Genomic DNA, 19,922 nt, shown 5'->3' with positions numbered 1-19,922 from the left:
TCAGCATTATATAACTGATTTAACCCAATGACTATTACACATGGGATTAAAATAGACTGTTTTGCATGAGCAGCAGATAGATCCTCTATTGCACATGTGTCAAACTCAAGGCCCGCGGGCCACATGTGGCCGGCTACGTCATTTTATGTCGCCCTCTCCCCCCTACCACCGTTTTACAGCCCCATTGATTGACTTAAAATAGGTTTTGAGCACGAATTGACTACAACCTACATATCCCATAATGCCTTCCGATTCTTACCAACCAACATTACGGCTTCTCGCCACTAGAGTGCAGCAGAGTCACCTCAAGCTGATTATTAATTTTCCCAGCGAATAAAACTGAAACATCGACAAGCTAACAAGCTAAAGAGCGAAGTCCCCTTTGAAATGAAGCTTAACAAAATCATTTAGCTAAGGTGTCTTTAAAACAAAGTAGAATTATGGACGTAAAGTATTGTAAGTCTGAAATAAAATCAATTATTAAGAGCAAAATTACATCTGAATGGCAACAATTGTGGGAAGAAGGAACTAACGGTTGTCATTTATTTCATATACAAAAGAATGGGTTGGGGAATATGGAAATAATAGGAGAAAATCGAAAAGAGCAATTAGTAAGGAAAAGATTGTGCCTTGGATATACTGGATTAAATAAATCTTTACATTTGATTGGTAAAAATCCAACAGGTAGATGTGAGTGTGGTATGGATATAGAAACAGTAGAACATTTAATAATTAATTGTGGAAAATATACAGCAAGTAGAGAGAAGCTAAAACAATAAATTAGGAAATATGATATAGACATATTTAAACATAATAAGATATTAATTAAACACCAAATAAATAAAGCGGTTATTACATTTTTCAAGGTAACAGTAACATGTAAGAATTTAGCTTGGGGGAGATGCTGTGGTACACACTCCAGCCAGTAGATGGCGTGTTAACGTTAGATGTAACCCGCCACTACAAATCACCAAGAAGAAGAAGAAGAGCTTTCTGCTTCCGAATCTGCTTGGTAAAGGTAAGGCGTGTTTGTGTTCTGTCCATAAAAGATATTATTTCAATATTTAATTTAATTACTATATTATTAGAACTGCTTACTGTTGTTAAATTTTATGTGTTCTTTAAGAAATGTGATGGATTTTAAAAGTTTGACTGCTGTGGAATATGTTGTTGTGGCTCTGATAGCGTAGCTGCTAGCTTGATGGAATATTTTTTCCACGACAAAACCGGAACCGCAATTTGTTCACATGTTAGCAATTTGCTAACTGGCTTTCGTAAAAGCTGTTAGACTATAAAATCTCTGTTAACATCAAGCTGATCAGCTGAAATAAGGCAATTTTGTTTTACCTCAACCTAGAGCTATTGTGACTTGCAGAAATGGCCACAAATAACCAGAACTAGCATATTAAGCTAATTCACTGACTCAGTTGCTTCGGATACAGATACTCTCAGCTGCCGTCTTGTGCCGACAGTGAAAAACAGCAGAACTACATAATATTAGCTTGGTATGATGTAAATTATCATTTTTGTTTGAATTACATGAAATAACTTCATAATCTGAGTTTTTATCATTATGTTTGGCCTATCAATAATTTCAAATAAAACATAAAATATCTTGGTTTATTTTGTTCATCCGAACCACAACCTCGAGGTTCTCCGTTGTTGAGTTTCACCGGAAATTCCGCGGAGAAATATCTGTAGCGCAGCAGCTGCGATACAGTCTCCCCACTAGAGTAGAACTGAACCGAACCAAACATGAACGTATTTCATTGCCTAACGAAAGAAAAGGAAGCAAAAAGATTTTGGCTAAAAAAATCTAAACTTGAAAAGAGAACACAAAATGCGTTATGTGTACTAGTGTGATTGTATGGATAAAAGCAACCTGAAGAAAACCCGCAGCCGCAGAAACTGAGTCAGTGAAGTAGCTAACTATGCTAGCTCAAGTTATTTGCAGCCATTTCTTCAAGTTGCCATCCCTCCCCCAATAACTGTGGTGTGTGGTAAAACAGTATTGCCACATATTGCCACGTTTAAGCTGTGATAGGTCCCACATATTTTGTAGTGTAACACTCTGAAGAAAGCCAGTTAGCAAGTTGTTAACATGTAAACACATGTGCGCGGAAGTAACGCCTATAAATCACACAAAGCATCATGGGAGCTAGAAATTTGCTGGAAAGAAGATAAATGTTTTAGACCCACAGGAAGCTAATTAAGTGATGCAGTGTTTTTAAGTCTCGTAATTTTGTTCGTATCTTCACATGTAACATCTCTGTTTTTGTAAAGTATATTTTTTAACCAAGTTGTAAAGTGTACTTATGTTTGCACCAGTTGTGAAAAATATATTGGCCTTGTTTAGAAACCTTAGAACAGTTTTAACTTTATTCTTGTACTTAAGAAAAAAATAGTAACCTATTTTTAAAATATATATATATATTTACGGTCCTTTTTTAATTGAAATTTATTTTGCTTCTATTTACAGCTTCTCTCTTGTGCGAGACTTTGTGATTTGGAAGTTTTCCACTGCTGCCTGCTACGAATCTCACCTCTGCATCACGACACCATCTTATTAATTCACTTATACTGATACCTCTTAATAATACAGAGATATATTTTATCTAGATATTAAGACAAGCACATAGTTACATTGAGTTAAAAGCATTCACAAACACATATAATATTGTTTAAATAACCAGCTTCCCCCCCCCCCCAGGTGTCTTCTTTTTTATTCTGCTGTTACAGGATGCCACGTAGAGGACGACGCTCTGAGGCGGCCAAGGTGAGATGGAGGAAGCTGGAGATTGTGCCGGTCGACGCCAAGGTATAACAATTAAACATTGCAGTAATTGTTTTTGTCTAACTGTAGTTCTTAATGTAGTTTAGACTTTAAGCATGATTATAATAGTTTCTGTGTTTACAGCCTGGGACACCACCGCTCACAACCAGCGCTTGGAACCCAACTCGGTCTCCGCCAAAGAAGGTATGGCTATCATTTTAAATTTTAGTAACTTACTGTTGGATGATAACAATTATTTCTTTTACTAATTTTACTTATCTCTTTAGATGTCCCCACTGCTGGACGGTGGCCTGCCCAACCAGGTATGTTCATGACAAGTTCAGGATCATTTATGTAGAATAACCAAAACAAGTTATGTTTGTAGTTAATCTATACATTTTGTAAATAATTCTTTTGCAGGTGTCGCCTCCCATGGTGCGTCAGGAGGAGCCCCGTGTGCCACCGACCTCTCCTGGGTCACGTATGTAGATAAAATCTTTGTTGTTTTGTTGTTAAATTTTAAGCTGCATAAAAGCCTAATCTTGATAACTGCACGTTTCTAAACAGGCCGTGGGACGGGGCGTCGCCATCGGGTGGAGACGTGGCCAGCCTCCCGGGTGACCAGACGGAGCTGCAAGTTGGTTCTGCCTACTGCCGAGGCTCTGGAGAAGAAGGTATTTTTTTTTGTATACCTCATATATAAATCTTGGTTTGAATGGTAAAATTCTATAAGCAAACTTTAATGTTTGTTTTTATTTTTTTTTCAGTTTGCTCTTTTGGTTGGTGATTCCCATCTGCGTGCTATTGTGGATGGGTATTCTACCATGCCAAAGGGCGACTTCTTCTTAGGGGTGCTTGCATCCCCCGGTGCCTCTGCGGAAGAGTTGCGGCTTGAGGTGCTGGATGCAGTTCTGCCTCGGCCCCCCGAGGTGATCTGTCTTCTGGCCCCAAGTAACAACTTAACCGCCAGCAGGACCTTCGTGGAGGCCGGAGCGGCGTTTGACGCTTTGTTGAGTACCGTCTGCAACCTCTCTGCTAATGTAAGTATAACATCCACTGCATTTAACCATGATCAAATATATCAGAAAACTTGCCGTATATTAATTTTGTTCCTTTATTTGGTTTGAAATTTAAAGGTGGTCGTTGTGGACTTTCCACCGCGCCTTTGCGTGGAGGACAGTGTGCAACAGCTGCTGCGGCAGGAGTTTCAACGTGTGGCTGCTCAGAGAAGTAAGTGACGTACACAATTTGTGTTTAGACTAAAACTTCAGCAAATTTACATTTTATAGTTTTCAGGGTTCAGATCTATGAAAAAATACTTTATTTTTCCTTTCGTATGTAATTTCTTTCAAATTAGAACATCGTTAGTGTGACTGAAAATAAGAATGCATTTTTATTTTTTTTTTCTGTCAAGGTGTTCGGTACTTGCCTGTCACTGAACACTTCCCATTGAGCAGCCTGGCTTTGTGGAGCAGGGATGGCGTAAGTTGAATTGATTTTCATAATTGTATTGTAAACATTTTATTGAGGCGTACTGTATTTGATAAAATGTGTTTATAATTTTAGGTTCACCTGAGCGACCATCCTGGGATGGAGGTCCTTGCTCAGTTGCTTGAGGCGGCGGTCTGCTCGCAACTTGAGTTAAGTGCATCGAAATCTCCTGCTCCTGTGATGTTGGCTCCACCCCCCCTTGGGACGGCTTCCCCCCCCGCGGTGAGACGTTGCCTGACCCAGCCGGTTGTGGTTACCGAAGTTGCTGCTCCGCGTCGTTCGGAGCCCTACGCCTGGACTGTGGTTGGTGGTGGTCGGAAGGTACTGGATAGATACTTATTTGATTTAATGAAAATTTTGCAAGTGTATATTTCACTTTTTAACATGTTTATTTCATGTCCGCCTCCCTGATTGTCCATTTCAACTTTTCTTTAAAGTGCAGATTATAAAGTAAATGGAACTTGATTTTACAGGGAGACCTGCTGGACTCTTCCATCCCCCTGAATCCTGTGTGCTTCAGCCCAGCGTTGCTGGAGGACATGGACCGGATCGTTCCTGCGTCTGGCCTTGAAACTCCGCTACCTATATGTTCTCCGAAGGTGGAAAAGGTGTTTTATTTAATTTTAATAAATGTAATCATTTGAATTTGATGTGCAACAGTTTGTTTTAACAATTATATAATTTCTTCTATTTTTCTTATTAGAAGGCGAGTGCGAAGCGTCGTTCCATTTCCGATCCCTACAAGCTGAATCCAGTGGAGCAGCAGGTCTGAAACCGTTTCAGAAAATATATCTGACTTTAATATAGTGAAATGTACAGTACATGTTCACTTTGCACAAAAAACGGATTGCTTCTGTTGATTTATAGATGGAGGGAGCGTCGAGAGAGAGCAACAACAAAGCTCGTCGCCAGGCACAAAGTCCGGTCCCCCCGATGGACGTCCAGGGCGAGTCCTCTTCCGTGCCACAGGAGGACCATTTTTGGGATGGGAGCTGCAAGGTAACTGTTTCCTACCATCTCAGTCACAACAAATGGGTGTAGCAGTGCAACGTGATGTGGAGAAAGTTGGCGTACTTGGTTCTGTGTATGACGAGGGTGCCAAAGATTATGTCACTCACATCAGCACAAATGGCTGTGCGAATTGAGTTTACATATTAAAAAAATTGTATTTTACAGCTTTTGACTTTGTAGAGATGCTGCTTTATTATTTGTGCATTTCTTAGTTTTTATTAAATTGAATATAATATCAAATTTTTTTGGATTTCCAGGTTTGCTAAAAAAGTGAGCTAATATTGTTAAAGATTAATTTCTGAAGTACAGAAAAGTAAATTTGAGATGCACAAATATGAACATATGGTTTTATATTGAAATCCCACCCAATACTAGTGTAATGACAGTATTTACCATGAAGTTAATTTATCAAAATTTTATTTCACTTAATCTATTTAACAACAGAATAATTGATTACTCAATTACAAAATATGTGTTTACAACAGGCTTAATTGGTGGTAGATAGTAATCAGGTGAATATTTGTATAAATACTAACTTTTAAAAAATTTGTATGTTACAGGCTTCTGCGTTGGAACCCGGGATCAGCGGTCCACCTGTCCTGTTGGTAAGTGCTACACATTCCCAGGCCGACAAGAGGTATGCTGCATTTTCCCGTAATCACCAGTGCACATGCATGGCACTCACATTTTTAGCTTACCACAATGAGGGGTTGCAGTTTGACACAGTGATGCTTGATAGAGTGATTGAAAAAGGAGACCAACTTTATGCCGGCGTTAAACAGCAACTGATCAGTGATGGAACATTTCGTGACAATCACTTGACGTTTGAACAGATGCCTGACCATGTACTCACAGATAGGAACATCTATGCAGTACACACAACTGGTTTAAGGGTAGGTCATGTTTTTGCTCGTAGCAGGAGCACTCAAGGATCTCGACAATTGGGTTTGCATCTTGCCCTGCAACTGAAATGTCTGTCGGAAAATGTAACCCATGCTTTCCTTTTGGTGACTCCAGAGTGCATTGCAGTTTTCAGGGACAGAAGCGGTCGGTTTGGAGTTTTTGATTCCCACTCAAGAAATTCAGCAGGCCTGCCCCACCCCAGTGGAACTGCAGTAATGATGACTTTCTGCAACCTGTCTGACTTGGTCAGCCATCTATTGAAGCTCTTTCGAAATCGCGGCCCCAATGCCACCTATGAGTTTGTGCCAGTAGGTTTTGACAGGGAAAATGAAGATCATCCTCAGAACTTGACTTTTGACAACATTTCACCCGTAGCAACACAGGTAAGTCCAACTGCTTTGAAATCAGAGAGTCCGTCTGATGAGGAAATGCCTCCTTGGCTTAGGGAAGTTGCAAACGTATTAGAGGAGAGACCTACAACCGTTACAAATTTGTCAAAAGTGCCAAAAACCGATAGAAGAAAAATTAAAAACAGGATCAAAACACAACAGAGACAGAATGTAGGAAGTAAAATGAAACAAAGTTCATCTGAAAAAGAGAGATATCTGACATCTCCAACATTTAGGACCAAAAAGCTACAGGCCGTAAAAGAAAAATACATTCTTCATCAAGTAGAGAGGAAGGATCACTTAAATAATAGATATAGAACAGATGCATCTTTCCGGAAGAGACGAAGAAATTACATGAAGGACAGATTCAATTTTGTCCGTACCTTCACAGAAAGTCATAAAGCTAAGATGGCTGAGTATATGAGGAAACGATTCAGAGATGATCCGATCTTTAGAAGCAGAAAAAAATCAAACATCAGGAATCAATTCAGAGATGATCAGGACTTTAGAAGCAGAAAAAAATCAAACATCAGGAATCGATTCAGAAACGATCCAGTCTTCAGAAGCAAACACAAAAAAATAATGCGTGAATATATGAAGGCGAAGTATCATAGTGAGCCTGCTTATCGAGCAAAACATAAAGAAAAATGTGCTGCAAACAGAAGAGGCAGATTAACAACAGAAGCACGTTCCAAAAATGTAACACTGCAGCATGCTTTGCGAATCAGAAACAAGTATAAAAGAAACGTAAGCTTCCACCTTGAAACTCCAAGCCCTCTGATAACTGACGAAATGAAAGCTGCGATACGAAACTTTTATAAGAACATTAAAAACGGACCCACATATGTTTGCACTGTGTGTCACAGAGCTCTTTTCCCCAATCAAGTAAAGCACTGTAAACGAGATAAGTACACCAAGAATATGCGTGTAGTAGCTGATTCTCTAACCGGTACATATGTTCATGTGTGTGGATCTGCATGCTCAACCCCATGTTCTGTACCTCAAGAGAGGAAGGGGGAGTGGATCTGCTACACGTGTGACAGCCATCTAACCAGAGGAAAGATGCCATCGATTGCTGCTGTTAATAACCTTCACCTAGCTTCTGTTCCACCAGAGCTTGCGGAATTGAATGTACTTGAACGGCAATTAATTGCAAAAATTCTACCTTTTGCAAAAATTGTTTCTTTGCCCAAGGGACAGCAAAGGGCAATACATGGAGCAGTTGTCTGTGTTCCTTCTGACATGGAAACAGTTGTAAACAGTCTTCCGAGGCCCCGTGAGGAAGCCCAGCTTTTACAGGTGAAGCTAAAGAGAAAAACCAAGTATAAAGGGTACCAATACTTTTACACAGTAAACATGAAAAATGTCTTAGCTGCACTGACGAAGCTTAAAGATAGTCATCCAGATTACAAAGAGATAAGTATAAATGAAAGTGCAACATTTGAAGATTTCCAAGAGGATCAGCAAGTTGAGGACTTGGAAACAGAAGCAGCGGAGACTGAAATGGATATAGAAGCAGACCAGCAACCTGACCACATAGGGATAGAGCATCAGGCACTTCGACCTGGTCTGATCTTGGACACCTGCATGCAGCCTCCTGACATAGCACAGGAAGTATTGTCATATGGAGAAGGGATTTTCAGCATTGCGCCGGCTCAGGGGAACAAGCCCATCTCCTTCTTCAGTGTTCCAAGACTTGAAGCAAATGCTTATCCCGTACATTTCCCAACTGGAATAAACACATTAGATGAAGCCCGCCGTGTTGCACTTTCACCGAGTATGTATTTCAATGTACGACTTTTCTCAATAGATAGTCGGTTTGCCAAAGACCAGAGTTACCTTTTCTTTGCTCAGTTTGTCACGGAAACTCATATTGCCAATAGTAGTATGTCCATTCAGAGAAGAAAAGGGAAACCAAGCACCAAAGATGGGAAAAATATTTCCAGCAAAATGCTGCAGGATAAAGAGGAGTTGGAAAAACTTATCCAGAATAAAGAGGCTACCCGTTTCATGCAACCCTTAAGAGGAACTCCAGCTTATTGGGAGAAAGGGTTACGTGATTTGCACGCCATGGTGAGGCAACTTGGAAAGCCCACTTTCTTTTGCACGTTCTCTGCTGCTGAAATGAGATGGCCAGAAGTCATTGAGGCCATCAAAGGTCAACATGGCGAGCAGGTAGATTTTTCTGAGCTTGACTGGAATGCAAAATGTGACATTCTTAGAAGCAACCCTGTAACCGTCATGCGCATGTTTGAAAAGAGAGTGGATGCACTGTTTAGAGACCTGATTCTTTCCCCTGCACAGCCCCTTGGAGCAGTGGACGATTACTTTTATCGTGTAGAATTTCAGGCAAGGGGTTCACCACACATACATGCTGTGATATGGATTAAGGATGCACCTGAAATGGAAGACCCCTCATGTTGCGGTGAAGTCATAAAGTTCATCGATCGTCACATATCCTGTCAGTTGCCTGATGAAACCAGAGATCCAGAGCTTCACAAAATAGTCACAGAGGTTCAAATGCACAGCAAAAAGCACTCAAAATCATGCAAAAAAGGTAATGTTGAATGCAGATTTGGATTCCCCAAACTAGCAATGGACCGCACCAGAATCACCGTCCCAGTAATTGACTTTGATTTGGAAATTGATGATGAAACACCAAAGCAAAGTAAGCCAAAAGGTAGGAGAAATTCCAAAAAATCGAGATCACCATTTGTCTCAAACCTACAAAGAGAGGCTAAGAAGAAACTGAAAACAGTTAGAGATTTACTTAAAGATGAGAAATCATCTTTCAGGGATTTGTCAGAGTTACTCCAGGCTTGTAATATGACTAAAATAGAGTACAATGGCCATGTTGATGCTCTCACTTCTGGAATGGTGGTAATGATGAAACGGGATCCTAAAGATAGCTGGGTCAATGGGTACAACCCCGATCTCCTTCGTGCATGGAATGCTAACATGGACATTCAGTATGTGCTTGATGAGTACACCTGCATTGAGTACATGATGTCCTACATAGCCAAGCCAGAGCATGAAATGGCGCAGTTCCTCAAGTCTGTTGTTGATGATTTAAAGACGGCCAATGTTAGCCAACGCGATGAGATGAAGAAGATCATGCAGGCTTATTCAAAACAGAGAGAGGTTAGTGCTCAAGAATCCGTTGCGCGCACTTGTAGCCTACCTCTCAAAAAGTCCTCTCGTAGTGTACTTTTTCTTCAAACAGATGAAGACGGTATAAAAATGAGTCTTCCGATGAGTAAACTCGTAAACATGTCCCCAGATGAAGAGAATGTGTGGATGAAAGGATTGCCGGAAAAATATCTCAACAGACCAGACACATTAGAATTCGAACACATGTGCCTGGCAGAATTTGCATCAGAATACCGGGTTCTATATGGTAGGCAAATTGAAGGGCCAAATGCAATTGCCCTCCTTAATGATGCAGGATACATCCAGAAAAGAACTATCGGCAAACCTGCAGTTATTAGATTTACTCGTTTCTCTGAGAAAAAAACACCCGAAAAGTTTTACAGACGGCTTCTGAAGTTGTATTTTCCTCACAGACGAGATGAGGACCTAAAAAATGAGGAATGCACAACCTACGAAGCCTTTTACAACAACGGTTTTCGTGGTAGATATCGGGTTAAACAGTATGTGGATTTCAATTGCAAAAGGTATGAAGGGCAAGGTAAGAAAATTGATAAGATTATGGAAGATCTGAATAAGCAAGGACCGGTTCGTAATGCGTGGAACACTTTTGCACCAGAGGTTGAGGTAGACAGTTTAGAATGCGCTGCTGAGCGACCACCATTGCAAGAAGATGAAGAGCAAGACCCTATTCCAGATTATGAAATTGATGTCAGCACTGTAGACATGCCAAAAATTGAAGCTCCTAAACTGAGCCCTGATTTCATCAGACAAATGTACAGGAGTTTAAATGAGACTCAAGCGTCCGTGTTTTACGCCATTCGCGATTGGTGTCTGAAGCGCGTCTGGGGTGAGAAACCAGAACCGTTCTTTTATTTCTTGACGGGAGGAGCCGGATGTGGTAAATCTCATGTCATCAAATGTGTTTATCAGGAGGCAACCAAGCTCTTGCGCCAGCTTCCGAGAATTCTCGATATTGGTGACATGTCCAAGCCCACTGTGCTCCTCACAGCTTTTACTGGTACTGCAGCGTACAACATATCAGGGAAGACTTTACATTCCATCTTGAAGCTACCCAAAAGTTTAAAACCACCATACAAGGGACTTGGAAATTCATTGGATGAAGTGAGGGCAGTTCTTTCTAATGTAGAAATCTTAATCATCGATGAAATCTCCATGGTCTCCAAAGACCTACTTGCATATGTTCACTGGAGATTTCAACAAATCAAGGGGAACAACAGGTTCATGGGTGGGGTCTCTGTTTTGGCTGTGGGGGATTTCTTCCAACTTCCTCCTCTTGGACGATCAAAACCGCTTTGTGTCGCCGAGGATGGCGTGCTTGATATCTGGAATGAGAATTTCCAGATGATAAGCCTGACAGAAATCATGCGGCAGAAAGATGACCGAGCGTTTGCAGAGCTCCTGAACAGGATTCGAGTTAAAGGTAAAGCCGATTCGCTTAGTAAGGATGACAAGACTCTTTTGATCCAAGCTGTTACTGACTCAAAAGAGTGTCCAATGGATGTTCTGCACATTTTTGCAACAAACAAACAGGTGGACACCCACAATGCAGCAGTTGTGACCTCTTTAGGTGCAGTAACAGTTGACATCGAGGCAGAGGACTACAAAAGGGTTACAAAGACAGGAAACATGATTAATCTGGGCTGTTGCATAGCGGGCAACAAACGAGACTTGTCTAACAACATACAGGCTGGTTTGGGTTTTAGGGTAATGATTATAAGAAACTTGGATGTAGAGGATGGTCTTGTTAATGGAACATTTGGGACCATTGCGGATATTGTCACCAGTACGAAAGATGGAAAGAATAGTGTAAAGTTAATTGGACTCAAACTGGACAATCCCCTCGCTGGACACACAAAAAAGATTCAGGGTAAACCAGACAGCTTTGTTTACATTGAGAGATTTGAGGAACAGAGTAGCGTAAAGGGAGTGGTACGACGGCAATTTCCAATCAGGTTAGCCTTTGGGTGTACGGCACACAAGGTCCAAGGGATGACCATGAAGTCTGCGGTTATTTCTTTGAAGCGTATTTTTGAACCGGGAATGGCATATGTGGCACTCAGTCGCACAACTTCCCTGGAAGGACTTAAAATCATTGATTTTGATGAAAGTAAGATCTACGCTGACAAAAACATCAGAGCAGCTATGGAATCAATGAGATCAGCATCGTTTTTGCATATCAGACCACTCTTGCATTTTCAGTCTGGTCATCAAGGTGCAACATTAACAATTGTCCACCACAATGTCGAAGGTCTTGTCTGTCACTCTGAGGACATGAAACAACATCATGAACTTATGCTGGCAGATGTCTTATGCCTAACGGAGACTCATTTATTTGGATCTTCTGTTCCAGCTTCTTGCCAAATGGAGGGCTATTCTTTCTTTTCACGGAACAGACATGTCTCCTACTCAAACAGAGTCGACATTGCTACCAAAGAGGGTGGGGGAGTAGCGACTTACTGCCGGAGTCTTCTCCAACCGCAGGAACGTAGATTCTTCAACCAGGTTACAGATATTGAATTCAACGTTGTGAAAGTGGAAACCCCAATCAGAGCACTGATTGCGACAGTTTACAGGCCACCAAGTTATGATCTTGGAACATTTTTAAGAAATCTGCAGAACCTCTTGGATGGCCTGAATTCAATGGATATTCGGCCCGTTGTCATATTAGGAGACTTCAATGAGGACCTTATTCCTCCTGGGAAAAAAGCCATCAATGAGTTGTTTAGAACAAAAGGCTTTATGCAACTCATCTCTGATGCAACCACAGAAAAACGTACCCTCCTTGATCACATTTACATCTCCAATCCAGAATACTGTATCCAATCAGGTGTCTTGCAGGCTTACTACAGCTACCACAATCCTATATACTGTGTGTTAGCTTCAGTATAAACTGCATCTACAGTGGCTTCCAAAAATAGTTATGTTCCTTGAAATTTTCCTAATCATAAGGGGTATTTTTCTTGATCTTTTATATTAAATTCTGATGAAATATATTTGTGGTTGTAATGTAACAATATGGAACAGTTCAAGGAGTATGATTACTTTGTAAGCACTGTAAATCTTAATACTGAATTCATGACAGGATATTATTTTTGGAGAACATGTAAAGATCTTGCATCATTTTATGTGACTGTGGGTTTTTTTGTATATGCAGCAATCAGAAAGCAGTGTGGGTTGTTTTTCTCTATCATTGTTGCAGAGGGTTTGATATATATTTATTCATTGTACACATTTGTGAATTATAGTGTAGCTTGTGGATTTTGTTGTAGGAATAAAAATATTCTTGTACAGTTTGCAAATCTTTTCAATACTTATTTAGTTCCGTAGAAAGGAGGCTTCATAACCAGGGTTTGTATGTGCCCATGAAACTTTGTTTGAGGTTTGGGAATACGAAAGTGGCTGATCTTGAAACACTTATCGGTTCTCTGTCAGAGTAGTTGCTGGAAATATTGGACCAGGAAGCGGTAGGGTAGATTAAAAAATCCGTTACTACACGTATATTCTGTTCTATTTTGAAATAAAAATTATTTCAAATTGGTCTTCAATCTGGCACATAGCATTTTCCTCATTTTTCTAATGCAGTTAGAGTAACTGTTACCCTTCGAATAAGTTAATTTTTTGCAAAACTCTTTTTTTATTCTTCACAATTTGCGTCATTCAATTAAAGCTCTCCTTGTTTCATCTCTCCCAAATCACACTGCACTTTTTACTGCTGCAGCGCCCTAGGGGTTACTTCACTAGAAGGACAAAAGTTGAACTCACTTTTGTCCTGTTGGACTCCCTCCACATACTGAGAATTTGTGTTGTTTTGATGGAATTAACCTCTTTCCTCCCAGTTTTAGTCTGTTTTTGCAGGTTGTTCCACACAAAAAATCCTTGGAAGCTGCTAAGAAGAGACAGGAAACGAGACATGGAGGTTTGGTGCATGACAGTTAGCAAATGTATCTAAATTGTAGCAACCTTAAAAGCAGTTACATTTTTGTTGTTGTTGATAATAGATGTCTATTGATGGAATGACTTGTTTATTTTTAGTGCAGGACAACCCTTGCCTAGCTCATGGACTTGGTCCCACACCCAATCTGAGGAGAAGATGGAGTTCCTGTTTCTTTAGATAGGTAGATAACAAATTAAAGCTAATTTTGTTTATTTTAATTTGAAATTGATGATGTTGTATATGTAAGTTTGATAGGAGGAATCCAGTGGATATATGCCCTTTTTTCTTAGGTGACATTGGTGTTTATATCTATCTTAATCATTCTTAAACCTTAGTTTAAACAAAGTTTAATTTTTAGTTTATTCATTCATAAATCACATAAATGTTTAAAAATGTCATATATATTAATTTGGTTTTTGTCTGTTTTTTGTTTTTTTAATACAGTCTGTGATGTGTCACACCAGATTGGATGCCTAAGAAGAAGTTGGGAAAAATCAAAAAGCTTTGGAGAAGCGATACTTTTTTGTTGTTGTTATTCTTTATAGTTGTAAATAGTTTTTGATGTATGTATATATTTAAGATGGTTTCATTTATTGTATAGAGACTGCAATATGTTACATTAGATTAATTTAAAATATGTTTTCATGTATGTATATAGTTATAAAGGTTTCACATTTATAACAAGTGGATCATCATGGCAAAGCCATAATGTTTCACTTGTGACAGTAAATCTGTCGGGCCTCACCTTGACACTCAGGCAACAACCCTGAGTGCCACACGGCCGGACAGGACACATGTAAAATAAAAAAGATAGCAATTTCTTTTTATTGCAGAGACATTAGATTCTTAAATTTATGGTATTCTTTAAATGTTGTAATTTTGGTTCATTGTAAACTTTACCTGTAAAAAGTTTGTACAAATCTTTAACATAAGGTCAATATATATTTTTAAACTGTAATATGTTGTGTGTGTGTGTTATTGAAATTTTGTATTTGTCACGATCAGTAGGTAAATGCTAATGAACTGCCTTCCTGCAGTTTATGAGCATTGAACTGTTAGTGAACAGTTCAATGCAAGGTTCATTAGCGTTAGCATTTTAGCTTCAATAAGCTATTAGCTATTTATTTTACTTTTTAGCAATGTTTAGTATACTGAATGGAGTAAATCAATTACAGAAAATATCCTAGTCATTTCCCACATGCTGATGAAAGCAATGACGCTAACATTAGCGTTTCTGCTGATTTTAGCTGATATACTTACTTTATAATACTGAATGGTGCACGTCCGCCTTACTTAACGTTCTTGCGGTTCTCCGCGTGCCACTGGTTACGTTGCGGCGTCCTTTGGCGTCGACGCCAATTTGTGGCGTGACGACGCCGGGCCCAAGCCCGACGGGCGCGCCTCGGCAGGCCCCGGCTAAATTTCTTCAGAAATTTTGTTTTTCTAGTTCTTCTTTATTTTTCTTCCGTAACCGTTAATGCGGCTCATACCGCTTGGTGCACACCTACAAATGAGGTATCAAAACCTGCAGAAAATTCACGCCATTCCAGCTATTACTTCTGGTGGGATTTGGGCTTAACGTGGCGACATAATTCGCAAAAAACTACGAAAAAAACCCCATTATAAGTCAATGGGAAAAATCCTAGAAATACCCTATTTTTGAGGATTTTCTGTGTCGTCACAAATTCACCTAGAAATGCCATTCAAATTTCATTTTGTAGATACGTCTGTGATCTCTTCGAAAGTGAAGACGGCTCGTCGATACCAGTTACGGTTTGTCCACAATTTGCCTCTAAGCGACCCAAAGTTTCTCATTTTTCCTAAAGTTAGAGTGCGTGTCTGGCTGCTTAGAGTGAGAGATGAAGACAACTTTTTCAGCCCAAATCATTTTTGAAATCGCCATCACGCCCACAAATATCGCACGATTAGTATCAAAATCGGTCCTGACATTGATACGCCTGTCTGCTCCGGTAAAATGTTTTCGAAATTTATCTAGACCGTACGGTTTTCTGTCACGGTGCTTCAGAGCAAAGTCATGCGACAGGATTTTCTGAGGCTGTCTGAGGCTCTCTCCCATGTATTTGAATAGAATTTCAGATCTGGGCACAACATTTCTTTCTCTCATCGCTGTAAATGTTCTGAGTGAGGTACAGATATGAATCTCGGGACTATCGCAGAAGACACATAGCCCTCTCATACGCTCGAAACGCTTTTCGAATATGTATTACGGTTCCCGAACAAGAAGGATTTGTTTCCAATGCTTTTTTGTCAGTAAAACGTGTTTGCTCAAACACACAATTGTGTGTTTGAGAGCTCAGAGCTCAGAGCTCACACCCTGCTGAGACCATTATTTGCCATAGCAACGGATCTCAAGAGGCTATTGGCTGCTGGTTTGGACTACGAATACGCATCGCTGTAGTTCTATCTATCCTCAGTTGAAACAGATCAGGACTGAACTGGCCTTTAGAACTACCTGCTGCTATGGGCTGTATATAACTGATTTAACTCAGTAACTGTTACACATGGGATTAGTTTTGAACTTTAAAATGAAGCTTAACAAAAATTTCACAATAAAAGCCTTGAATATTTTTACATCATGTAATTGCTCTTTTTGGCTTTATTTGACTTTTTCATCCAAAGCACTGTTACACATGGTATTAGTTTGGCCCTTTGAAATGAAGCTTAACAAAAATTTCAAAATAAAAGCCTTGAATATTTTTACATCAGGAAATTGCTCTTTTGAGCTTTATATAACTGATTTAACCCAGCAATTGTTACACATGTGATTAGTGTGGCAATTTAAGATTAAGCTTGATGAAAATTTCAAAATAAAAGCCTTGAATATTTTTACATCAGGAAATTGCTCTTTTGAGCTTTATATAACTGATTTAACCCAGCAATTGTTACACATGTGATTAGTGTGGCAATTTAAGATTAAGCTTGATGAAAATTTCAAAATAAAAGCCTTGAATATTTTTACATCAACTACTTGCTTTTTCAGCATTATATAACTGATTTAACCCAATGACTATTACACATGGGATTAAAATAGACTGTTTTGCATGAGCAGCAGATAGATCCTCTATTGCACATGTGTCAAACTCAAGGCCCGCGGGCCACATGTGGCCGGCTACGTCATTTTATGTCGCCCTCTCCCCCCTACCACCGTTTTACAGCCCCATTGATTGACTTAAAATAGGTTTTGAGCACGAATTGACTACAACCTACATATCCCATAATGCCTTCCGATTCTTACCAACCAACATTACGGCTTCTCGCCACTAGAGTGCAGCAGAGTCACCTCAAGCTGATGATTAATTTTCCCAGCGAATAAAACTGAAAGATCGACAAGCTAAGAAGCTAAAGAGCGAAGTCCCGTGATGTTTCAATCGAGGACTTTTACCGTCTACTGCCCCCTGATTTGATGCCACAGCTTCGACTCCATGCAGCTCGTGTTTTGTCCACGTTTGGAAGCACCTATCTGTGCGAACAGATGTTTTCAATAATGACTTTAAACAAGACCAAGCACAGATCGCGCATTACTGACGAAAACCTACACGCCGTTTTGCGGATTGCCACAGAATAGAACTAAAACCAGACATCGACGAACTGACCAGGGGAAAACGGTGCCTGACATCCGGCCAGAAAACATTGGTAAGCACAAACAAACTACATTTAAATAGAATGAATGTAAAACCAAAACGCAGTATACTGGAATATGCATATAGTTTATTGATTTTGCTTGTGTTTTGTTTATTTACAGAACACAACGCAATTTTTAAACTGAGCAGTAATTTTACATCCATGCAAACTCAAATGTAATATTTAAAACTTGAATACATAAAATCAGTTATTTAACAATATGAGGTGTTGTTTAAAAATAAAAAAGATAGCAATTTCTTTTTATTGCAGAGACATTACATTCTTAAATTTATGGTATTCTTTAAATGTTGTAATTTTGGTTCATTGTAAACTTTACCTGTAAAAAGTTTGTAGAAATCTTTAACATAAGGTCAATATATATTTTTAAACTGTAATATGTTGTGTGTGTGTGTGCGTTATTGAAAATTTATATTTGTGACAATCATTAGGTAAATGCTAATGAACTGCCTTCCTGCAGTTTATGAGCATTGAACTGTTACTAAACAGTTCAATGCAAGGTTCATTAGCGTTAGCATTTTAGCTGCAATAAGCTATTAGGTATTTATTTTACTTTTTAGCAATGTTTAGTATACTGAATGGAGTAAATCAATTACAGAAAATATCCTAGTGATTTCCCACATACTGATGAAAGCAATGACGCTAACATTAGCGTTTCTGCTGATTTTAGCTGATATACTTACTTTATAATACTGAATGGTGCACGTCCGCCTCGCTTAACGTTCTTGCGATTCTCCGCGTGCCACTGATTACGTTGCGGCGTTCTTTAGCGTCGACGCCGATTTGTGGCGTGACGACGCCGGGCCCATGCCCGACGGGCGCGCCTTGGCAGGCCCCGGCTAAATTTCTTCCGAAATTTTCTAGTTTATTATTGGTGTTGTGCGGTCAGAGCCGCTGATTCTTTTGCAGAAGTTACACTCTGAAGCTGCGTTGAAGTTGCAGTATTATATAAAACATACATGAAGTGTTGCCTTGATTCCTTCATGCATGTTTGAGAAATCCTTGAATCTCCATGGCAACCATTCAACTGTGCAAAACACCCTGGTGGATCTAGCTCCGCTGTCTCGGTGCAGCTCCTCTTCAGGCCTGTCGTTTCCAAACTCCCACCTCACGGAGCATCCCTCCCATGTGACTCACTCAGCTCCTTCAGACTAGCCAGCAGCAATTAGCAAACACCTGGTGGAACTGAGCGTCTGCTGAGCTCGTTATAGGAGCTACTTCTTCTGAAACGCTGATAAAAACCTTGTTGACGGGTTAATAGAGGAGCAGTGTTGTGAGAACTTCCTGAAGGCGGAGTTTTAGAAAGAGCAGGAGTTCTTAAAGAGACAGAGGCCGAATTTCAAGGTAAATTATGAATTCTATTTTATATATATCAATTTTTAAAACAACTGAAGATAACCTAGTTACTTGATTGTGTTATAGAGTGATTCTATAATACTGCCCCTTCAAAATGTCCTTCAGCCTTAAGAGGATTAAAACCCCAATGTTACTTTTGACTGGAGGATTTTTCTCCACACACGACTGAAAATACAAGTATTACATTAATAGTCAATAAAATTTAAAATATTTGAGCTGCAGAGAACTTTAAACAGACATCCCACTCAAGGTTCATAATCTTTTGTCTCCCAAAATAGTTGCAGATGCAACTTTCCCTGTAGAAAAGGTAACCTGGAAAATCTAAAGAGTCGTTTGAAAGAGTTCATCCATCCATGAACAGAGGAACTCTCCAATTCCAAACACAAAGACCCAAAAAAAGAAAGAAATGTGATAATTTAAGACTTTTTCACAGGACACAGTGTGTGTGTGTGGGTTATTTTTTTTATTGTTATTGGAGAGTTTTAACTCACTTTTTTTTTAGCTCTGCCCTAATTTTTGCAATAGAATTGTGTCTGCTTTCAATTACAGCCGTCTGAACTGCGCTGTTTTGTGGAACCGCGCTGTGTAAATGGGCCTGTGTCTCCATCAATTTCTGTCCCGGTCAAAACAATATTTGTCTCCAGTTTGGTCATTTGATGTTTTGCATGCTGAGACATTCAGAAAGCCTGACCTGCTGTGTTGGGGCTTTTTATTGAGATGCAAATGCTGTCCCAGGGTTTTTTAGTTCCCAGTCAATGGTTCATTGTATCTGCCTGACTTCTTGGGCTCTGCAAATTTACGGTGTTGTTTGTGACTCTAATAGATCCACCAGGGCGCCGGGTGTGTGGAAGCTGTTTGTGCACATTTGATCTGAAACACTGGATGGAGTATTTGTACATTTCCCCATTTTTTTCTGTTTTTTAGCTTCATGACAAATGTCTTTACCGTGGCGATCCATCACTTTGCATGATGGCAATTTATAAAACCTAATTTGGTATCAAGAAAATAATGGGCACTCGGAGATTTGATCATTAATTCTTAATGAATAATTTTCCAAATGCAGAAAGTGATGGCATGCTAATAATATGAAAGCAATTTACTTTGACAGGTGGCAAATGAGGTTCAGATAGACTGGATGGATGGATAGACAGATCTGTCTATCTGTCTCTGTCTGTCTGTCTGTCTGTCTCGTAATCAATGGAAATCTTAAGAAAAGTAAAGAAATAACCTTAGC

The 19,922-nt window shown here is 39.6% G+C and overlaps 2 protein-coding genes across 5 annotated transcripts; both read left to right on the top strand.

Annotated features, from left to right (window-relative positions):
- The first annotated feature begins 583 nt into the window (after nt 1-583).
- LOC116719398 (uncharacterized) lies at nt 584-8,450 on the top strand. Its single transcript, XM_032561903.1, has 14 exons — nt 584-2,818; nt 2,918-2,977; nt 3,061-3,096; nt 3,194-3,254; nt 3,341-3,447; nt 3,541-3,813; nt 3,910-4,003; nt 4,188-4,255; nt 4,340-4,585; nt 4,738-4,872; nt 4,968-5,030; nt 5,132-5,263; nt 5,836-8,380; nt 8,422-8,450. Exons 1-14 carry the CDS (start codon nt 2,741-2,743, stop codon nt 8,448-8,450), a joined length of 3,927 nt encoding a protein of 1,308 aa, XP_032417794.1. The 5' UTR covers nt 584-2,740.
- On the top strand, nt 8,398-14,485 carry LOC116720383 (uncharacterized). 4 transcript variants are annotated; one of them, XM_032563629.1, is made up of 3 exons: nt 8,398-13,654; nt 13,771-13,853; nt 14,137-14,485. In XM_032563629.1, exon 1 carries the CDS (start codon nt 8,455-8,457, stop codon nt 12,625-12,627), a length of 4,173 nt encoding a protein of 1,390 aa, XP_032419520.1. In that variant the 5' UTR covers nt 8,398-8,454; the 3' UTR covers nt 12,628-13,654; nt 13,771-13,853; nt 14,137-14,485. The 4 variants fall into 4 exon arrangements, with proteins under 4 accessions (XP_032419520.1, XP_032419518.1, XP_032419521.1 ...); XM_032563627.1 differs by having other exon boundaries at nt 14,117-14,485; XM_032563630.1 differs by having other exon boundaries at nt 8,398-13,679.
- Nucleotides 14,486-19,922: the final 5,437 nt, after the last annotated feature.

This window comes from Xiphophorus hellerii, chromosome 5 (genome assembly GCF_003331165.1).
Source record: "Xiphophorus hellerii strain 12219 chromosome 5, Xiphophorus_hellerii-4.1, whole genome shotgun sequence".
NCBI classification, from domain to species: domain Eukaryota; kingdom Metazoa; phylum Chordata; class Actinopteri; order Cyprinodontiformes; family Poeciliidae; genus Xiphophorus; species Xiphophorus hellerii.
The sequence above is the reverse complement of the archived record's forward strand: the minus strand, read 5'-3'. Positions and strand labels throughout refer to the sequence as shown.